At 44.2% G+C, this 21,955-nt stretch overlaps 1 protein-coding gene across 1 annotated transcript; it reads left to right on the forward strand.

Annotated features, from left to right (window-relative positions):
• On the forward strand, window positions 1-21,955 carry PGK1 (phosphoglycerate kinase 1). The gene is made up of 11 exons (XM_005291800.5): window positions 1-214; window positions 5,302-5,352; window positions 7,164-7,319; window positions 7,431-7,575; window positions 9,531-9,634; window positions 12,403-12,522; window positions 16,567-16,681; window positions 17,364-17,543; window positions 18,408-18,585; window positions 18,882-18,980; window positions 21,488-21,955. The coding sequence occupies exons 1-11, from the start codon at window positions 150-152 to the stop codon at window positions 21,526-21,528; spliced, it is 1,254 nt and encodes a 417-aa protein (XP_005291857.1). The 5' UTR covers window positions 1-149; the 3' UTR covers window positions 21,529-21,955.

The raw sequence follows: 21,955 nt of genomic DNA on the forward strand, positions 1-21,955 counted from the left end.
CATTTGCCTGACTCGGCGCGGCCTGGTGGCCAATGGGCTGCGGGCGGGGGCCGGGCCGTTCTGCCGCCGCGCCGGGGTGACCTAGGCGCCGAGCAGAGCAGCAGGCGGCGGATCTCGGGCAGGACAGGACGGAGCCGGCTGCGGGCACAATGTCTCTCTCTACCAAGCTCACCTTGGACAAGGTGGATGTGAAGGGCAAGCGGGTGATCATGAGGTGAGGAGCCGGGCTGGGCGCCGCCCCGGTGCTCCGCGCGCTGGGCAGGGCGTCGGAGCCGGCTGCGGCCCGGGCGGCAGGGCCCCGGGGGCAGGGAGCCAGTGGGGCCCGCTTGGATGAGGGAGAACCACCGTGCGCGCCGCGTGCCGGCCCAGGTGTGAGACCGGGTCTCTGCTGTGCGCGCCTGCTCCCGGGCAGGGTGACTGCGGCCCGGCCTCCTCCTCTCCCTCCCGCTGGCTGCCTTCAGGCAGGAGAAGCCCTGGTAATGTCACTCCCCCAGCCCAGCCGGGCATTCAGAAATCAGGAGTCAACCGCGCCCTCCCCCCAGGAGACTGGATCAGAAATAATGAGCTTCTGAAATACAGAATCCAGATTCTTTTTTCTTTTGGGTTCCGGTGTTTCAGCTTTTCCCATGGGCTCGGGGCACGTTTTCCAGGTTTTCTCCACAGCCGCGAGGGCCAGAAATTCTCATTCTCTCTCTCTCGCTCTCTCTCTCTTTTTTTCTTAATGAAAATGAGACTCTTAGGACTCTAGCAACTGGAGCTTTACGTAAGGCATCAGGTAGCACAAGAGTTAGCAGCAGCGAGTCGTTCTTCATGCTCCTTTTTTTTATTTTAATGTTACCCTCATGAGTGTGCCAAAAATCAGTAAAAGGTCTGTGTCCAATTAGTGACCCAGTGAATTTCAGGGATTTATTCTAATGATCTCAGTCCACGTTCCTAAAAAGGCAGGACATTTAAAAAAAAAAATCCTAGCCCCCCAATCTAGCAACCACGTGTTGCTTCATATTTTCCTTGGGCCCAGTTTCATGAAACTGCCGCAGCTTGTGTGAGTGATGCATCAGTGAGCAGGCTCCTCTGCAGGGCATGCGGTGCGGTGTCTATCTGTGATTGTGACACACACCCAGTGGGATCGGCTTTAGGAAAGGCGGATAGGGTATCTTTTTTTTTAGTTACAATTGTATCCAGGAGGCATTTCAAACTGTATGAGGACATTTTGGAAAAACAAAATTAGGTCTAATTTTCACTCAAACTGTTCATGGGGGTTTGACATGCATTGCACCGGTCTGCTTAAACATGTATCCCGTTTAACCAGCAGGCAATCATCTGCACACTTTTTTTTTTTAATTAGTCCAACAAACTTTTTTCTGTGGCTTTTCTTTAAATGCACTTTATCAGCCTGGCAATGGAATAATGTGAATTCTGATCGGAATAAGATGGAATGAAATAGATGTTTCCTTTTAGGAAAGTTTATGATTGACAGGCACGGATGTGAGTTCACCTGGCAAAAGTTTATGGGATAGTCCTCTGATGGCTCTGAATATCCATTCTGACATAGGAACATGTATAGATCTTCCACTACTTACCCAGGGGACTGAAATTTCAGGCTATAAATGTACTGCTATTTACTTAATACCCCTTCCCCCCCTTTAAACTAGACCAGTTGTTCCAATAAACAACTGAAAATAAAGTAATTGCTATTAACTGAATAAGGTGATTCCTGTTAGCGCAACTAGAGAGTCTCATTGAGTTGTTGGTGCATTGCACCTCCCAATTTCAGACTCTTAAACAGGAAATTCAGTTGGCCTTTATAGAAATCAATTTTAAGCCTGACTTGGGAATTGGTACACTAGGCACTGTGAACTCTTTTGGTGCAGTAGTGCTTTGGGGCACATCTGCATGCAGGTAAGCTTTAGATTTTTTTTTTTCTAGGGCAGAAGCTTTTCCCAAGGTCATCTCAGCATAACAAGTGCATACCACTTAATTTGGTGCGTGAGTGGCAGGTGTAATGTAATGGCCATACCACTAACTTCCTTTGTGCCTGCTCCTAATCTGTAAAAATGACTTTTTTCCCCCGTGAAGTAATTCAGCAAGTTTTTGGCTATCGGGAGTCTGGTATTGCCAGATGGACAGAATAAACTCAACCAGAGAAAATCCTTTAATGACCCAAAATGCCTCCAAGTTCATTTCCCAAATACAGAAGAACAAGAATTTCAGTCTTATCTCTTTAACTACTTGCTATTTGACCAGTTTTTCTTGTGACGTGTTTTAGGGAACAACCCTGCATTGGCAGAAGATGGACCGGGTGATAGAATCTAGTAAAATCAGAGGGTCTCCATTATTAACTGCTGTGATTTAAGAAATAATATTATTTTAAAAGTGGTTCAGTTGGTACCTTATGAAGAAAATTGACTCATTTGATCAAAGGCTTGCATATTTACCAATTTAGCTTGGTATCTGTACTTAGTCTATCCTATCTATGTCTGCTGTACCAAAGGCTTTAAATGTCTTTCCTACTTCTCTCCCCTCTGAATTGTGGGGTCAATACAATCAATCTACCGTCCAAAGTCTGCTGAATGATATGCATTCATCATCTGAGGTGAAATATTTCAAGTCACCCAAATAGTTCCTAAACTCACTTTAGTTTTTGCTTGATTACCATCCTTCTAACACAGTATTGCTGCTCATTTTTGAAATGTATCTGTACCATAATGCAGGCTGCTAAACAGAAATACAAAAGTGCAGCCAAGATGTCAGGGTTGATCTGTGCGTTTTTTTTTTTTTTTTTGTTTTGTTTTTGTCTGAAGCCCATTTCCCTGAAAAGAATCAGCTTGTCTTCTAATTGATACTGAATTTAACAATTTTTTTACTCCTGTTCGCTCAGGTAATTTTCGTGTGTGTATATATAGTCCACCTATCTTTCAGTGCTAATGCCAAAGAGCGGGGGACCTAAGCAAAACTGGTGGTTTAGTGACTTCCATTAGTCTTACATTTATTCCATTTAAGGAGCAATTGGGTTTCTTTGTCTATTAGCTGTAAGGCTGCAGAGGGAGGCAAGGGTGGACTGGAGACTGCTAAGCAAATTGTTCATTTGCCTCATGATTGTAAAACAGTGTTATGGTGCATATTCTTTTGTTTTTGTTCTTTAATTAGTCTGTTGTACCATGGGCTGCCAGTTCAATTCTTTCTGCTCAGCTACTCCTATTTTGCTGGCAGCTTTTAAAGCTCTGGCCTTGTGTATTTTTTACTAAGCATACTGCAGAGAAAAATGCATGCAGCCTGTTGGATTTTGGGACCTTTTCAAACTCCAAGGTAATATCTCATTTACTCATCCAGATGCTGGGATACAGTCAGAGTAAAAGTTACTGTTTTCCCCCAAATTAAAAGGCTTTTCTCATTAGTTGTCATGCTTCAGCAACATTTTCCTATCAGAATTGCTCAAAGTAAAAGCAAAGAGAGATTTGGTCTCATTAAGTTCTAACATTCTCTGTCATTCTGGCATCCTGTGAATAAGTTCTGCCTTCAGTTATTATGCAACACAACTTCCTGTCACGCCTTAGCTTATGGGTACTAGTATGCTAGACAGAAATGACAGAAACGCCTCCCTTTCCTCTCGCCATCTGGCCAATGTGCTGCTGGGAAATTACCCTCCAAATCCACAGAAAGACTAGGGATAATTAAGTGCACAGTACAGTTCACCAACAGGACCAACAAAAATCACAGGTCTCTGCTTTGAAAATCCTGTGATTGAAAGACATGGGTGCATACAGAATAAATGGAAGAGATCAGAGTTGCAGGCAATATCTGGAATACTTCATGAAATCCTTCTGTTTTCCAGCACTCTCACCCTGATGGAGTAACCAGGATTGTTTTATTTTCTTCCCTCTCTTTACCCTGCAGTATTAAGGCCCCTGGCCCTAACTGTTCTGGGGATGTGGTTTCCTAAGGGTGTTTTATTTTTACTGCTGAAGAACTGCAGTCTGCAGAGCCAGTTCATCTTTCACAGCAGCTCAGTAGCTGAGCATCAACTTAACCTTTTCAGCGGGCGCCAGAGTGAGTCTAAATTGTGCAGGGAAGAGAAAGTAATGGTACTCTTCCAAGCCCTGCCCAGTTGCTTTACCAGAACATGATGCTACTCACAAAACGCAGGTCCTAGTAAGAAGGAGGGATGACTGTTGTGTGATTTGATCAGTAATAAAATTGTAAGCAGTGTTTACCACATAAATGTAAACAATAGGCTTCAAAGTTAACACACTGAGATGAATAGGGAAGGACACACCATCCAAAGCTGCTATTTCAGGCTGACTGCAGAGACAGGCAGAGATAATAAATACATGTTTTTTGTTTTTAAAGAAGATGCTTTATGACTAACTGGTGGGTCTGGAAGATTCTGAGAGAAGTGGAAAGTAAATCTTGGCATCCTGCTGGAGAAATGGAGTTTTTAGAGCAATTTTCAAAGGTGCCTAATTTCCATAGAAGTCATTGGAAGCTAGGCACCTAACTTGCCATTTGTCTTTGAACATCTCCCTCTTTACTTGTGCCTTCCTCCACTTCAGTGGAGGAGTCTCCATAGCGACTTCCAAAGAGCAAGAAACTAGCTGATCTTTCATAAATCTTTTTCTTACCCATTGAGAATAAACCGTGTCATTGGGGTTTCATGTCATGGGGCCTGATCGTGCATATAGTACTCGTATTGATATCAAACCATCAGACCTATGGGAGTCAGCTTTATGGAAGGCTTGCCGTTCAGCTCTAATGCTGCAAGACTGTCAATGCAAAGTTAAATATTGCATAATTTTGCTGTCCTTTTTTTCCTGGCTCAGATGTGGTCATGCCTTTATCTGTAGTCACATTGCATGGTTCTTTTAACAATGTTCATGATTTTTTATAACTAAACACGGTGCTTCTCTTCCCTCCCTTTGTAAATGACATGCTTTAATTTACCTTAAGCTTCCATGCTCTTTTTCTTTCTCTTATAACAATGTAATTTTCATGGATACTAATGTTTACTCACAAGTGGCAGCATCCATTGACTCCATAAGAAAAGATTTAATGTAGCTTTTTTCTTTTCCTTTCTTGCCTTCTACATCCTGGCTACTGTGACCTCACTATTCCGATGTTTTCAATCACATACCAGTTTCATGTTGGGACCTGCTGTATATTAGGGTAGAACTGAAAACCTTGCACTGAAGTTAGTGCTCCAGAATTGCTTTCCTAATCAGCCCCTTGATCAGCAAGTTCCCAACCTCTTTTTAAAGGAAATCCGTTTTTGCAAGTGAGCTTAAAACTTTTTTTCTTTACTTTTAGGGTTGATTTCAATGTTCCAATGAAGAACAACAAAATAACAAACAACCAAAGGTAAGACTCCTCTTTAAAATACAAGTAGAAGCCCTGATGGCCCTGTCTATACTAAGGACATATTCTATACGGTTCAGCTCCAGTGGTGTCCATCATTGCTAACATGTTAGTGTGGTTAGGCCATCAGCTGCTACCACCACGTCATCTAAATTGTCCTGGAGAAAGCCTAACTCCGAAACATTATTAAAAATGCCTGTGGCTGTCAGCAAACTATCTATACTAGAGATCAGATTAGCAACTGTTGGTGTTAGCAATGGTGGGACATTCATAAAAAAATTCCCTAGCAGAGACCAAAGCCTTTGCTTCCATACTAAGCATGGTTGCAATGTTATGACTGTCAAGAAATTGTGTTTTTCCCTGGCTGTATCCTCATGTGAGAATCTGCTAGAGTTGACATGGGGTGCCAAAGGCACCTCTCCTCTCATACAACCCCATCAGGGTTTTGAAAATGATTATTTTGCGGCTCTAGAAGGGGACAACCTATGTGAAAAATGTGCCATATGTCATTTTGGTCCACCCCAGTTGGTGCAGATGGGATCTTAGTTCTTTCTAATCAGGGAAACAGTTGTTAGGGACATTAAGATCAAATGGTTAGTTGTTTCTGCTTGTCCTTGTAACTGTTCCGGCACCTATAGACAGATACTAGCCTTGTTTACACAAGTATATTTTTGCTAAAATTTCCCACCATTACTACCGGCCACCTGCAGGGATTAGGAAGGGAATGTATTTGTGGGGGAAGGGGGAATCCCTTCCTCTGAAGCATCGGGATAGCCATGGCTGGAGATGGGACCCCCCCCCAATAGTGTATGGGTTCAGATCACTTGCCAGGATTATCTGGGCATACCTTGCTTAATCATTTCTCTGCCACTGTGATGGCCTTGGGCTCTGCTGTACCTTGGTCTCCCCTATTTTCGGTCGGGGGCACATCATAGTTTCCTGTGGGCTATAATATTTTGGTCACATTTCGGCTATTGGATTTAGTGTGCAGGTGCAGGGTGATGTTGGTGGCCAGTGACATACCGGAGGTCAGGCTAAACTAAATGATCTGTTGGTCCTTTTTGGCCTTAAACTCTGACTCTGTTGGTTCAGCTTCTAGGGCAACAATTGGGTGGGTGCTAGTTTCTGTAAGGTGCAGTGTCTGCTGGTGGTCTAACCATGAACAACTTCCAGGGTTAGATGATGTATATAAAATTCCCGTGGCCTGTCTACAGTAGAAGATAGCAGCAGTCCAGCTACTGAAAAATGGTTAGGAAATCTAGTAGTGCAGATGTACTTAATGTTTTTGAAGCTGTTTGGTTGCAAGATGAATTGAGTATGAACATGTCAGAGTTATACCAGTGCACTCCTGAAGCTCCCCACAGTGCCATTGCTGCTGTTGAGTGCATGCTACTGGATAATCTCCATGTGCAAAGATCTATCTTATGGGCTCCTGGATGTTAACATACACCATACTAATCATTATAACCAGTGCCTATTGCAGACCTATGGAGGGGCTTGATATCCCATATGGTATAGGATTGTTGGTAATGCTGTGCTGTGTTTTGAGAATAAGGATGGATTTTACAAATATCTGAGGGAAAACTGTGGTGGACTTCCCCCTCATTAATAATGTCTTGCAAGTTGTTCAGATGAGAACCTATTTCTGCTGTTTCTCTCTTCAGCTTGCCCTTATTTCTGTTAGAGGTGATTCCTAGCAGATATGCCTTGAAGAGTCTGCTGCCTGTGCTTAATAGCCAACAAGCCCAGCTCTCTGGGAGCTCAAATTGAACCCCTTACCAACTTCTCTTCTGTCATTTTCTTTGTGGTTGCAGAATCAAGGCAGCTATCCCTAGCATCAAGCACTGCTTGGATCATGGCGCCAAATCTGTGGTTCTGATGAGTCATCTGGGTCGACCTGATGGAGTCCCGATGCCTGACAAATTCTCCTTGGCACCAGTGGTTGGAGAACTTGAAGCATTGATTGGCAGGTAAAGTATAATAGCTGTTCAGTTTATGCAGACTCTCACTATAAATGGATCTTCTAAGAAAAGATGTTGTTGACGTTAGATGCATCTGTGTGTCTTGACTCGTGCTTCCAGGAAGGTCTTGTTTCTGAAAGACTGTGTGGGTCCAGAGGTGGAGAAGGCTTGTGCTGATCCTCCAACTGGCTCCATCATCCTCTTGGAAAACCTCCGATTCCATGTAGAAGAAGAAGGGAAAGGGAAAGATGCTTCAGGAAACAAGGTGAAACATCTCATTTTTAACTCAGTTGTGTCTCTCCCTTATTCGCTATTAAAGGGCAAGCAGGAGTGACAAGGGGCTGTGTGGGATATTTTATAGAATGTGTTTAGAAAGACTCTGATATAGCTGGCAGCATTTACTCTCCAAATGCCAGTGGGAAAGGCACTAATACGATCCCACATAAAACACTATGTGGCTCTGCTTGCTTGAGGCCACTGTGGAAATGCAAAAGAATTTAGTAGGGGAATGACCAGATGCTTGGTTAGTAGCTGTGTTCTGGATTTGCCATTGCATACTGTGGTGATAGGTGTGGTGTAAAAACTAGCCACCTGGTCCTGAAGCTTTCTTGATGGACAGGAGGGTTTTTTTTTTTTCCTTTTACAGTTTGGAATAAAATAATCCACTCATCTGAAATGATTGGACATGTTAGTGTATTGCTTTTAATATTACTAGCTAATCTGACAACTTCCTGGCAGGTTAAAAGCATCTGATGACTAGAGCAAAAAATACACAACTTCCTTAGAGAACACACTGCTCATATGTAAACATTATGATATTAAGTGACCATATTGACAGGTAAAAAATTGAAAAATGATGCTGTTGATGCCAGGAACTTGGGATGAAGGTGCAGTAGCTGGCACTATTATAAAGGGCGGAGCAGAGCAAAGGGTTATGGGGAGGCTACTGGCTGCAGCTGAAGAGTTTTTATTTTGGGATGTGAACGGGAGAAAATATAGTATGGAAGGAGAGAATTTATTGCCTCTTTGTAACTGTGAGAACCATGTGTCTATTTCAGTCTTATTTCTAGGGTGTACTAATGGGATGTTTAACCACTGTATTGTACCAGCACTCTGAAATACCTTGAATAAGGCTGCTTTCCCATCAGCAGCCATACAGGGTCTGTGCTGCCTTGTACCTCTGACATTTTCTTGAAGGTCAGGAAGAACACTTACTCTCGGATGGTTTCTTTTCTTAGCGTTGGTGACCCCATTAGCCAGGCAGGCTTTGGCTCCCTTCAGATACAGTGCATGGAGTGGAATGCTGATGTACAGTACGGTGCCCTTTATAGCCTGACACACAAGACTCTGTAGCTTAGAAAAAATAGCCTGGAGTGCAAGTGAGCCTCTGAAGAGAGGGTGCTCCCGTTATGGGTACTAAGAAACCATGAACGGCTGATATTTCTTGCCACAACCTAACTCTTGGAAGACAATATGTCTTATACAGAGAGGGACAGACTCATTTTCTTCCTAAAGAAATAATTGTCTGTACTTGTTCCAACTTACTTTCAGGTCTCTAACTGGCTGACTACATGCTGTAGCATATCAACAGGGGCACAGACAATGGAGTGTGACAATAAACAAGGATGTGGCTGGCTTGGTTTTTGTCCCAACAGAATGAAAATAGATGCTGCAGTAACAGAGATATTACTAATTTGTGGCTCTGTGGAGCTAATGATAATTTCTGGTGCACACTGAACATGATGGGAAATCTCTGAAGTTTATAATCCCATCAATCTGCAGTGATACCTACATCTAGATCCATCTCCTGTTCTGCTTCTAGCTATTATTGGCTCTAAGAGAAGCACTTAAATTGCTCAACTTGGGAGACTAGGGGATACTGATAGCATTAGTCTAAATTCTGAAATTCTTTTTTGGCTTCCCTTCTTCTCAGCCCACAAGAGCAAAATGGTGTGTGTCTGTCATGAATACTAAATTCAGTTTAAATCTCTTGTTGCCAATGGTTGGGCTGGAAAAGAGGCTGAGAAGTCCTGACCAGTATCAAAAAGCTGTCTTCTAGGTCATGGGTACTAACAAGCTTCTCAGATGATCCCTCCTTTCAGTAGTTGGATTTGTAGACCCAAAATGAACAATTTTGAGTCAGCTTTGCACTTATTCGTTGCAGAACTCCTGGTTCATATTATAACTAAGTAACACAAACTTGTCTCTTTATCCCCTCAGATCAAGGCTGAGCCTGCAAAGGTGGATGCTTTCAGAGCATCTCTTTCTAAACTGGGAGATGTTTATGTCAATGATGCTTTTGGAACTGCCCACCGAGCTCACAGGTACGTTAACCACCTTCTACAGGCAGTGTTACGGAATGATGTCTGTCCTTTGGATTCACTCTGGATACGCGAGTTAGCTTAGTCCTGGTCTTCTATTGTAGCAAGGTATCCTGAAGAGCACTGCAAAGGATTTTCAGATTAGCAACTGCAACTCAACTCTGATGCAGTTCTTGCTGAAATCAACCAGTTTGACATTTGCATGTTGAGTACCCCTAGTCGTTCAAAAATGGGTATAAATCTTCAGGGAAATGAAGCCTGTTGGGATGTGATTGGGGGATCCAAATATGGAATCATAGAAATGTAAGACAGCCTCCTGTGCTGAGGCAGGATCCAATAAATCTAGACCTTCCTTGACAAGTGTTTGTCTAATCTGTTGTTAAAAACCTCCAATGATGGGGATTCCACAACCTCCTTTGGAAGCTTATTCCAGTGCTTAACTACCCTAATGGCTAGAAAGTTTTTCCTAATATCTAACCTAAATCTCCCTTGTTGCAGATTCAGCCCAGTATTACTTTCCCCATTTTCAGTGGACATGGAGGGCAGTTTTCTTTATAACAGCCCTTAACATACCTGAAGATGACTGTTCTCAGGTTGCCCCTCCATCTTCTGTTCTCAGGACTAAACCTGCCCAGTTTTTTAACACCCTTTCCCCAGAGGTCAGATTTTCTAAAGCTTTTCTCATTTTTGTTGCACTCCTATGAACTCTGCCCCGTTTGACATCTTAAAGTGTGGCACCCAGATTTGGACACAGTACTCCAGCTGAGGCCTCACCAGTACCGAGTAGAAGCAGAACAATTACCTCCTGTGTCTTACACACAACACTTCTATGAGTGCACTCCAGAATGATATTAGCCTTTTTTTATATCTGCATCACACTGATTCATATTCAATTTGTGATCCAGTATAATCCCCAGATCTTGTTCAGTAATATTACTGCATAACCAGTTATTCCCCATTTTGTGTTTGTGCATTTGATTTTTTTTTTTCCCCCCTTCCAAAGTGAAGTACTTTGTGCTCGCCTTCATTGAATTTCGTCTTGTGGATTTCAGACCAGTTCTCCAGTTTGTCAAGTTTGTTTTGAATTCTAGCCCTATCCTCCAGAGTGCTTGCAATCTCTCCCAGCTCGGTATTATCCACATATCTTAGAAGCGTACTCTTCTTTCCATTTTCTAAGTTTAAATATTGACTGTACTCGACCCAGGACTGACCCCTGTAGAACCCCACTTGATATGTTCTCCCCGTTTGACAGTGAACCATTGAGCATGGTCTTTCACCCAGTTGTGCACCCACCTTATAGTAATTTCATCTGGACTGCATGTTTTTGTTTTGCTTATGAGAATGTTATATGGGATGTGTCAAAAGCCTTACTAAAATAAAGATATATCTACTCCTTTCTCTTTATCTACTAGGCCAGCAATCCTCTCAAAGAAGGAAATTAGGTTGGCATGATGTGTTCTTGACAAATCCATGCTGGCTATTCCTTGTTAACCCTATTATCCTCTAGGTGCTTACAAATTCATTGTTTAATAATTTGCTCCCATATCTTTCCAGGTTCCAAAGACCTGCTAACTTGAGCTTCCTACCATGTGGGAAATGTACATAGAGCTTTACCTTCAATAGCCTTGTGACATTATTTTTGGATGTATGCTGAGAAATCCACAGTTCCATTGTCATCTAACTAAGTTCAGTCTTGAATGACATAGTCTATGGAGCTTTTACCCATGACCATGCACCCTTTCTGAGCAAATGGCTGAATTTAACCTAGCTAAAGTATAGTCGAGTCCTGTTCATTTTGTAGTTTAGAGTTTACCTCTTATAAGAATTGGCAAGCATATGAACTTTGAACTGACTTTTAGGCTATTGAAACTTAAATCACTTGAGAGACAAAATGGGTGAGGCCTTTTATTGGACCAACTTCTGTTGGTGGAAGGTATAAGCTTTTGAGAGCTCTTCTTCAAGTCTGGAGAAGGAAGTGGAGGGTCTGGCCAAATAAAAGTTCAGACAGATTGTTAAGCAAAAGGGATAATGTGTGTTGGAAATGGTCACTAGAAACTGAGTGGGCAATTCGGGGTTAGATTGTTATGCATAAAGAGTTTGAAGTGGGCAATTTAAGGGTAACTGGCAGTGTGTGTGTGTTACAAATTTTTGTAATGAGCCAAAAATCAGTGTCCCTGTTAAGTCCATGGTGTTTTGGTATCTAGCAGATTTATTTAAGTTTCCCTTGAAGACAAGTAGTGAAAGATCAGACATAATAGAGTTAAAATCACTTTGTCTAGAGAAGTCCTAGCCATCAGGCAAACAACTCTGTAATTGTTATCCTTTGCCCTAAAGGTTTAAACTTAGTTCAGCAGACATGCACATGTGTGGGGTGTGCAAATATACGTGCACAAACTCCAGGGAGGGCCTGCTTGCCCGGCTTTATTTCATAATCCAGGGCTATGTGAAGATGAATCCGTTTTTATCTTTGTTATTCCCACCCCAGAATTTCAGATGTTGGCCCTTGCATGTCAAACGGTCCATGCAAAAATTCCCTGAGCTATCTGCAGAACACTAAACATAGTAAGAGTAGATGCATGTGTGGTCATTGTTTTCATACAGATCTCTTGCTGCTGTTGCTATTATTATTGCGTCTGAATAAAGGGTTAACGTACGCTGCTGTGACCATTAAAGGTCCCCTGGCACTAGGAATGTTAGGATTTTGCTGTTGGATGGCTCTAATACAGATTACAGAACTCTTTCTCCTCCCCCACCCCCTTTTGATTCCACAGCTCCATGGTAGGCGTTAATCTGCCTCAGAAAGCTGCTGGCTTCCTGATGAAGAAAGAACTGGATTACTTTGCAAAGGCTCTGGAGAGTCCAGAGAGGCCCTTCTTGGCAATCCTTGGAGGGTAAGAGCCAAGAGTGTATCTTATGTGCACTGTTTCCTTTTAACGTACACCCACTTCAGTGTTAGAGTGAATTAACAGTTCTACGAGTTTGTGTTGTGAACAAGAATTGTTTTCTTCCTAACCAAAAAATGGTATGTACATCTTGAGTCCCATGTAATTCACACCCTACAGAGGAGCTGACTGGCCCTGTCTACTCCAGTGTTGCTGGCAGGCTCTATTTTACTACTATACTAGTTCTTTAGCTGCCCTAATCAGAGTAAGGGTATGTCTGCACTGCTCACATTACAGTGCGGCTGTGGCTGTGCTGTGACGTGGGCAATGTAGACATGCTTTTGCCCCCGGCGATTTTTAAAAAAAACCACCACCCCGAACAAGGGGTAAAGCGCTGTCTATACTGGCGCTTTTAGCGCTAAAATTTTTGTCACTCGGGTGTTTTTTCACACCCCAGAATGACTAAAGTTTTAGCGCTGAAAGTGGCAGTGTAGACACAGCCTTAGCCAGCAGCATTATGCTGTGCAAATGAACCAGAAGAGCTGTCAGTTAGCGACCTTTCTACTGGGGTTCAGAGTACAAACCTAATGCAAACTCAGCATGTCTCTATGTAAGTTGACACTACCTGTCATTATGCAACTGTGACCTACTGTAGCTAGATTCACTTCAGCTCTTTACAGGCAATTAATATACAAAGACTTCCCCGGGGGGAAATCTGTTGAGTAACTAAGAGTAATCTCCCCATGTGTCGCTCATTCTTGTGGTATGTGTGTGCGCTTTTCAGACTGGCATGATGGCTCTGCCAGAGTCCTTTTTGACCCTGAGGAATGAATAAAAACATAATGTAGACATCTGGCTAAGTGATATGAGCCTTGGACTTTGCATAGCCTCTTGTGGTCCAGTAAGACATGATTATTAAGTAACATGAACACTGTAATCTCAGAAGAGAATATGACTTATTCCTCTCCTCATTCTGCCCATAAATGTAACCTGTTACCTAAGAAATACTCAGTTTTGTTTTATTTATAGAATATAAAAAGCTCAAATTTCCATTGTTCATTCTTCATAACATGACCTGGGCTTCGCAACACTCCACAATGCTGCGTTTATTGACACCTTGCCTTCTGTTATATGCACATACCGCTCTCCTAGACTGGCAGGAGCTGCATGCACAACACCAATGGGAGCATTTGGCCTGAATGAGTCTTTCAGAATTAAAGGGAGCAGCGCTTTGCTTCTCTAGTGGAAGCTCCTGCTCGAGGAGCATGTTGAATGGCTGGATTATCAGAACATCAAGGTTGTTGGTGAAATCAGAGATCACACTGCAAATAAGATCATAAGAATGGCTGTACTGGGTCACACTAATGGTCCATGTAGCCCAGTGTCCTGTCTTCTGGCAGTGGTTGATGCCGGATGCTTTCAAGGAAACCAATAGAACAGGGAAGTCATCAAGTGATCCATCTCCTGTCATCCAGTCCCAGTGTCTGGCAGTCAGAGGCTTAGGGACACCACTGCATGAGGTTGCATCCCTGACTGTCTTGGCTAATAGCTAAGGCTGTGAGTTCGTCACGGAGGTCACGGATTCTGTGACTTCTGCATTGGCCGGAGGTAGCTGGCTCAGAGGCAGCTCATGCAGCTCCTGTGCCAGACGCACCAGTTGCTGCTGGGGCAGTCTCGGGCCACAGCGTCGCCCCTCCCCGCAGTGATGAGCTCCCAAAATCCTAATAACCGGTTCCCTACCGGGTCCTTGGCGACACTTCGGTTGGAGGGGGGGGCTCTTCGCTCTGGGTTTTTGGTGGCACTTGGGCGGTGGGTCCTTCAGATCCGGAGCAAGTGAAGGACCTGCCGCCGAACTGCCACTGAAGACCCGGTAGGGAACCGCCCGATGAGTACAAGTCCCATGTGCCTCCCCACCCACGTCCTGCCCCCGACTGCCCCACCCCCTACCCAACTCGCCCCGCTCCCTGTCCCCTGACTGTCCCGACCCCATCCGCCAACAAACCCCTGGAACTCCCACGCCTACCCAACCCCTCCCTCCCCCCCCCCCCGTTCCTCGTCCCCTGACCGCCCCCCCAGAACCTCTGCCTCTTCCAACCGCTCCCTGCCCCTTATCCAATCCCTCCTCCCAGCCCCGGCCTGGCCCTCTTACCATGCTGCTCAGGGCAGTGTGTATCGATGCTGCGCGGCCCGCTGGAGCTCGCAGCCCCACTGAGGCTCTGCGAGAGGGGGAGAAGGTGGGGGAGGGGCCGGGGGAGCCTCCCCAGCTGGGAGCTCAGGTGAGCTGGACAGGACGGTCCCGCGGGCCACATAGTTTGCCCACCCCTTTACAACCGGTTCTAAACTGGCTTCTAAATTTAACAACCGGTTCCCACAAACCGGTGCGAACCGGCTCCAGCTCACCACTGCCCCCTCAGCAGCAGAGTTTGATGTGGGAGGGGACAGCGTGAAGTGGGCTCTGGGCGGTGCTTACCTGGGGGGTTCCCGGCCAATGGGAGCTGCGAAGCTGACACTCTGGTGCTCCAACCCCCTGTCCCTTCCCACACCCAAACTCTGCTGCTGCGGGGGGGAGGCCTGGAGCCAGGTAGGGAGCCTGCCGGCCCCGCCAACCCCTTCCCCAACCCCCAAAGCACAAGCGGGAGTCCTGGTCCGCGTGCCGCTGGCCACACTCCCGACCCCCCCCCCCCCCCCCCTGTGCGCCACCGACCGTCCCCTCCCCACCCCCTCAAGCAGCCAGGCCACCCGCCCCCATGGGTATTTTTAGTAAAAGTCATGGACAGGCCATGGGCCGTGAATTTTTGTTTACTGCCCATGACCGTCCGTGACTTTTACTAAAAATACCCGTGACTAAAATGTAGCCTTACTAATAGCTATTGATGGTCCTCTCCTCCACGAACTTATGTAATTATTTTTTGAACCCAGTTATAGTTTTGACTTTCACAACCTCCCCTGGCAACCAGTTCCACAGATTGACTGTGTTGTGTGAAGAAATACTTCCTTTTGTTAGTTTTAAACCTGCTGTCTGTAACTTCATTGGGTGACCCCTAGTTTTTGTGATATATGAAGGGGTAAATAACACTTCCATATTCACTTTCTCCACACGATTCATGATTTTATAGATATATATCATATCCCCCTCTTAGTCTCTCTTCCAAGCCAGAAAGTCCCAGTCTTTTTAATCTCCCCTCATATGGAAGCTGTTCCATATCCTTAGTCATTTTTGTTGCCCTTCTATATACTTTTTCTGTTTCTAATGTATTTTTTGAGATGAGGTGACCAAAACTGCACACAGCATTCAAGGTGTAGGCGTACCATGGATTTATATAGTGACATGCTATTTACTGTCGTCTTCTCTTTCCCTCTCCTAATAGTTCCTAACATTCTGTTAGCATTTTTTACTGCTGCTGCACTCTGAGCAAATGTTGTCAGAGAACTATGCACGATGACTCCAAGGTCTCTTGCTTGAGTGGTAACAGCTAATTTAGACCCTATCATTTTGAATGTTCTTATCACGTGCATCTTCTTCCAGCCTGGGACTGCTGCTGGCTGCACAGGGCGTGGGACTTCTATATGACCTGGTTTCTAGGTTGCTCTTTGGCCCTGTGTACCCTACAAAACTTGCCCACCAATTGAGCTGTTGCTATCTTGCTGGGAAGCCTGGCAAGTGTCACTTTTTCTCCCCAGTTTGTAAAATGGGAATTGTAGCCGCTACATAGGTGTGGTGAGACTTGAATAGGTGATATTTATACAGCGATATGAAAATATTAAGTGCTGAATATTTCCTAGGAGTTGCTTCCAGTGCTACTGTTGTTTTACTTCCTGATTTTATTATACCAGCTGCTGCAAGACCGCCTTGAGATGTAAAGCCTGGAGCATATCAGGCTGAGTGTTGCAATTCTTGGGTAGCTAAAATGGCTCTGCCTTGCATGTTGTCACCTCCTGAAAGGTACAGAGATCCAGCAAAAATGCACTGCTTAAATCAAATAAATCCTGCTCAAATAGTGAAGTGATGTCTTTCTATATTACTTGCTTTCTCTTCCTCTCTCCTCCCACCAGCGCTAAAGTTCAGGATAAGATTCAGCTCATCAATAACATGTTGGATCAAGTCAATGAGATGATCATTGGTGGTGGAATGGCTTTCACTTTCCTCAAAGTACTTAACAACATGGAGGTATGAAACCAGCAGTTCTATTTTAGGGGGAGCAGGAGGGAGGCCAGATGTAAAGATGCTTGCACTAGATCATTCTCTCTCCCTTCTCCTGGAGTTCAGAACTGAAAGTTCATAATCTAACTCGAGAACAAATGTACTACTGAGTGGTCTCAATCTGCCAGCATTATGAGTGCCTATTGCTGAGGTCTGGATACTGTCGGGGAATGAATAATGTTTTGAAATTAAGTACTTTAGACCTTGGGCGAAGCTCAGCCCTGTACAGAAAGCCAGCAACAAGGGCTAGGCATCAAGTGTCGACCTTCAGAAAAGGAATTCTGTGGGGCATAGAACTCATGCTGAGCCTCTGCCCAGGGGTGAATTTCCCCTCTCAAAGCACATATTAGGGTATATCTTCACTGCAATAAAAGACCCATGGCACTGCTATGGCTAGCAAATCGACTTGGGCTTGTGGGACTCAGGGTGTTGGGCTATACAACTGCAGTTTAGACACTTGAGTTCTGTCTGTAGCCTGGGCTCTGAGACTTGGTGCCACAAGTTTATCATAATGTAGATAGCCCTTTGGAGCCTCAAAATAAGCTTTCCATGTTGCTTCAGATTGGTAAACCCATAGCAACCCCTCCATACTGATTGAAAGCTGAAATAAATTCTTTTCAAATATCCCACTGTGCTCTTCCTCCTCTAGATTGGCAATTCTCTGTTTGATGAAGAGGGATCAAAGATCATCAAGGACCTGATGGCCAAGGCTGAGAAGAATGGTGTGAGGATCACTCTGCCCATTGACTTTATTACTGCAGATAAATTTGATGAGAATGCGCAAAGTGGGGAAGCCACTGTGGCCTCGGGGATCCCTGCTGGCTGGATGGTAGGTGTAATAAGAGTCATAGATTCCAAGGCCAGAAGGGACCGTTGTAATCATCTAGTCTGGCCTCCTGTATAGCACAAGCCATAAATCTTCCCCAAAATAATTCTTTTGAACTGGAGCAGTTTTTTAATGGCTAAGTAACCTCCCTGTTAAAAATGGACACCTTATTTCCAGTCTCACTAAGAAATAAAGACTAGGGAAAGTACTCTGGGGAGAGGATGTGCATCTTGTCTAAGATTCTGTGCAGGAAGCTTGTGCAGGTTCTTTAGTGTATATTGACCAAATAAGTTGTGAAAATGTGGCTTGTCTTGCATTTTTAAGTATAAAGCTTGAGTAACTTTTCTGATCCTAAGATAAAAATAAAATAAAATTCCCTTTAAAACCTTCAGATTTCAGATCAGAAGGGTTCTGCCTAGAATAGGGGTTGAGCAATTTCTGTATTTAGACTTATTCGGAATGGTAAAGGCTCATCTCCAAGGCTCTGAGTGCTTTAACTTTCTTTTAAAATGACTGTTCATAATAAGAGAGATACCACAGCAGGCTTCACCATATAGCAGCAACAGTTCCTCAATATTCACTGCATGGGGAGGGGGAAAAAGCTCTCACCTCTTATCCAATCTGTTGCTGTTCCTGCACCAACAGTGAGCTTACTGCATTATAAACAAGTCCACTGGTCCTTGTCGCAAGGAGGTGACAGTGTCTTTCAGACTGTGGCTAGCACCTGTCAGGTTGATATGACTAAGAGGTGGTGCAGGAATCTGATTTAGTGAGTGTTCTATTTATTTATTTTTTAGCCACCTATATGTGGGTGATTTCTGATGAAGCTATATAGTAATTGCATCCATGTTCTCTTACCTGTGTTAGGGCTTGGATTGTGGTCCTGAAAGTACTAAGAAGTTTGTGGAAGCTGTGGGCAGGGCCAAGCAAATTGTGTGGAATGGTCCAGTTGGTGTATTTGAGTGGGACAAGTTTGCCAAAGCAACCAAAGCGCTGATGGATAAAGTGGTGGAAGTTACTGGCCAGGGTTGCATCAGCATTATTGGTAAGATTTTGTGGAGATACATTTTTCCCCTCTTAAATTCAAATGGAAAAGCTGCTGTTTGCTGGCATCAAGTTATTAAGTGATTGTAAAATCTCATGCCCTTCCTTAAGGGAATGTTCAGTTCAGTTCTGCTCTGGTAGCAAGTATGGCCTTGAAGGATGCTGCGCACACTTCTGCGGTGGACTCGGCTGACACATAGCCTTGCAGGGAAGAGCACGCTCTTCCTTGCCAGCTTTTTCTTAGTTGGATGAACTTAAATTTCCTTCTATCTATAATTAATTTGCCTTGTTAAACAGGTGGTGGAGACACTGCTACTGCGTGCGCTAAATGGAACACAGAGGATAAAGTCAGCCATGTCAGCACCGGAGGTGGTGCCAGCTTGGAACTTCTAGAGGGTAACTTCTTTTCTTCTGTTAATCTAGTTCAGAAACTGAGGCGGGAGGGGCAGTAGATCTGCCTGTTCTCAGCGAGGCTGGGGCTTACTTTGTGGTCGCACAGTAGTGTAATGTGTCCCTTGTATTTCACTAGCCACAGGACGTGCTTTGTCACTACCTTTGAGATACCTAGTGACTTGTATTTTAAATAATTCTTTCCTTCCTTACTCTACTCTCTTTCCTTTCCTCTTTTCTTCCAATACTATTCCAAAAACAGAGTTTCTCATTTCAGAAGGGGCAGAAATGGATCAGTAGAAACTAGAACGGACTATTTTAAGTACTGGCCTTTTTTTTTTTTTTTTAAACTCCCTGTCATGCTTTTTGCTTTCTCCCCTGCACACCCCCATTTTAAAAAAAAAAAGAAAAAGAAAAGGAAAATTTAAACATACTAAGAGGCTTTGTCTCAGATGCTAACACCAAGCATAGTTGGTTATTCCTTGTAATAGTTCCTTTAAAGGGTTTCATAAAGCAACCTGTGTAAAAAGGCGGAGTAGTCTGTACTTCTAGCCAAAATTTACAGTAGGTTTAGAACAGGGGTCTCAAACTCAAATGACCATGAGGGCCACATGAGGACTAGTGCATTGGCCCAAGGGCTGCATCACTGACACCCCCGCTCGCTGCCCCTGGCCCCGCCCCCACTCCACCCCTTCCATGAGGCCCCACCCCTGCCCCGTCTCTTCTCCACCTCCTCCTACAACTGGTTTTAATAAAATATATACACTCAGTAAAGCCCCTCAACCCTCCCACTCTTCCCCCCCCCCCCCCCCCCACTGCACTGGGCTGCACCACCACTCCACCCCTGCTCTGCTTTTTCCAGGGGTGGCAGGTTTGTAGAAATGTTGGTGGTGCCCAGAACCTGTCTCCTCCCCCCCCTCCCCCCCAATTCCACCCCCACTTGCCTAAGGCTCTGGGAGGGAGTTTGGATGGGGGAGGGGGTCTGGGGTGCAGACTCTGGGATAGAGTTTGGGTGCTGGGTGCAGGCTCTGGGATGGAATTTGGGGATAGGAGGGGGTGAGGGCTGTGGGGCTGGGGATGAGGTGTTTGGGGCATTGGAGAGGCTCAGGGCATTGGAGAGGCTCAGGACTAGGGCAGGGGAAGGGCAGCCTGCCCTGGCCCTTCTGGAGGGGGGCACTAGGACCCTGCAGCAGCAGGTGATGCCGGAAGCGGAGCCGGGGGAGAGACCCGGCCCCAAACATTGGGGAACAGCGCCCAGGGAGCTTAGCTGCCACATAAAGTAACTCGGGGGGGGGGCAGGGGTGAGGGGAGTTTGGTGGCAACAGGAAGTAACGGGGGGGGAGCTTCGCGGGCCACAGGGAAGAGCTGTGTTTGAGACCCCTGCTTTAGAACATCCTTTTAAATTAACCACTAGTTTTAAGGTGCCCTCTAGTGGTCACTTATAACTCTAGTAGATTTGGGGGCTGCATTGTACTGTATATGGGTTTTCATTTCCTCTGATAATTAGCTGTTTTCCAATATGTGTAAATTCTCTAGTGCTGTCACATACTGTATAAAAGAGAAGCCACAATAGACAGTAGTGCAGTTCAGCAGTTGTATGCTAGACAGGGCTTTTGTTTCTGTTGCTTAGGGAGTAATGGTGAAGGGAAAGAATGCAAACTGCTGGAAGGGGCACTATGCAGCTGGCTGACTTGAAAGGACAAAGTTGTTTAGTTTTGGCCCAAATGTAGGTTTTGTGTGTACAGTCTCTTTAAACTTAATAAACCCCTCACAGATTAGAAATACTTTAATTTTGGAAAAGTAACTTTTGCGTTGAGAACACTAGTGAGCTCTTTAAAAATCAGCTATTGCAGCATTGTACTACAGCATAAGAATAAGAGCGACTCAACAAAAGTGAAAACAAATAGTCTATTTTCATCATCCAAACCGAATGAGGTGCAGGAGTAAAATGGCATAAACAATGAAAAATTAGACTTTTTTGGGGAAAAAAAAAATCCTGTACTTCAATAATTTGGTATTTAACACAAGTAATTCTTTAAAAAACAAACAAACAAAAGGCTTATAATATTAACTCCCCACAAAATCCTTTCCATTTCCAGGTCACCTATGATTCAAAAATATGGAACAGCATTAACAGCCATATCCAAAGCCCATTGCAGTCAATGGGAGTCTTTTTCCATTGAATTCAGTGAGCTTTGGATTAGTCCATAAGAGAGACTTGGATAGAATTGTACAAGTCATGTTAATTGTGCAGAAGAATCTTGACTTTTAAACTTTTATGTAAAGGGATTTTCTGTTTTCATATGAATACAGTTGTGTATCAAATGTTCATTGGCGCTTTAATATGTGTTTGCTCATATAAAGCAGCTAAGTATAATACTAATGGCTACAAAAATTAACAGGGGTATATGGGGTTAGTGTCCTCTTGCAGCTCAGTTGTGACTGATTGTTAAAATGTTCCAAGACACTAGGTTAAACCTAACTTTTTCCTTGGGTTTTTAAATTGCTAACAGGTAAAGTTCTTCCTGGTGTGAATGCTCTGAGCAATGTGTAATGGACGGAACACTTCCCCAGTATGTTCCTGTGCACAGCCCCTAACCATCAACACTGCTGCGCTTCTGTATCTCATCTCTGCAAGAGGCAGATCACAGAATGTAAACCGAAATTAGATGGTAGTATGAGAAGATGACAACCGAGATGGCTTGAGTCTACAGTTTACATGATGTGGATTTGTCCACTGTTATCCCACTTGAACTAATGTAGTGCGTTAAATTGGTGGTGTTAATTTAGAGTGTATATATTTATATTTTGCCTTTTAAAGAGATTAACCCTTATTAAATGTCTGTTTCTCAAAATAGATTGCTGCGGTAAGCTTTATCAGTGTTTTTAGCAGCTGTTTTTTGTCACTTGACACAGTTCAAAAACAATTTGTTTTTGAGATTGACTGTAATAGCTGCTGAATAAATGTCAGTGCTAACCAA

This window comes from Chrysemys picta, chromosome 9 (assembly GCF_011386835.1).
Source record: "Chrysemys picta bellii isolate R12L10 chromosome 9, ASM1138683v2, whole genome shotgun sequence".
Classification (NCBI taxonomy): Eukaryota; Metazoa; Chordata; order Testudines; family Emydidae; genus Chrysemys; species Chrysemys picta.

Coding starts and splice junctions, on each gene's coding strand:
- PGK1 (XM_005291800.5), top strand. CDS start 150: ATGTCTCTCTCTACCAAGCTCACCTTGGACAAGGTGGATGTGAAGGGC. Junction 17,544..18,407: donor GGATCCCTGCTGGCTGGATG/GTAGGTGTAATA, acceptor TACCTGTGTTAG/GGCTTGGATTGTGGTCCTGA. Junction 18,586..18,881: donor GGGTTGCATCAGCATTATTG/GTAAGATTTTGT, acceptor CTTGTTAAACAG/GTGGTGGAGACACTGCTACT.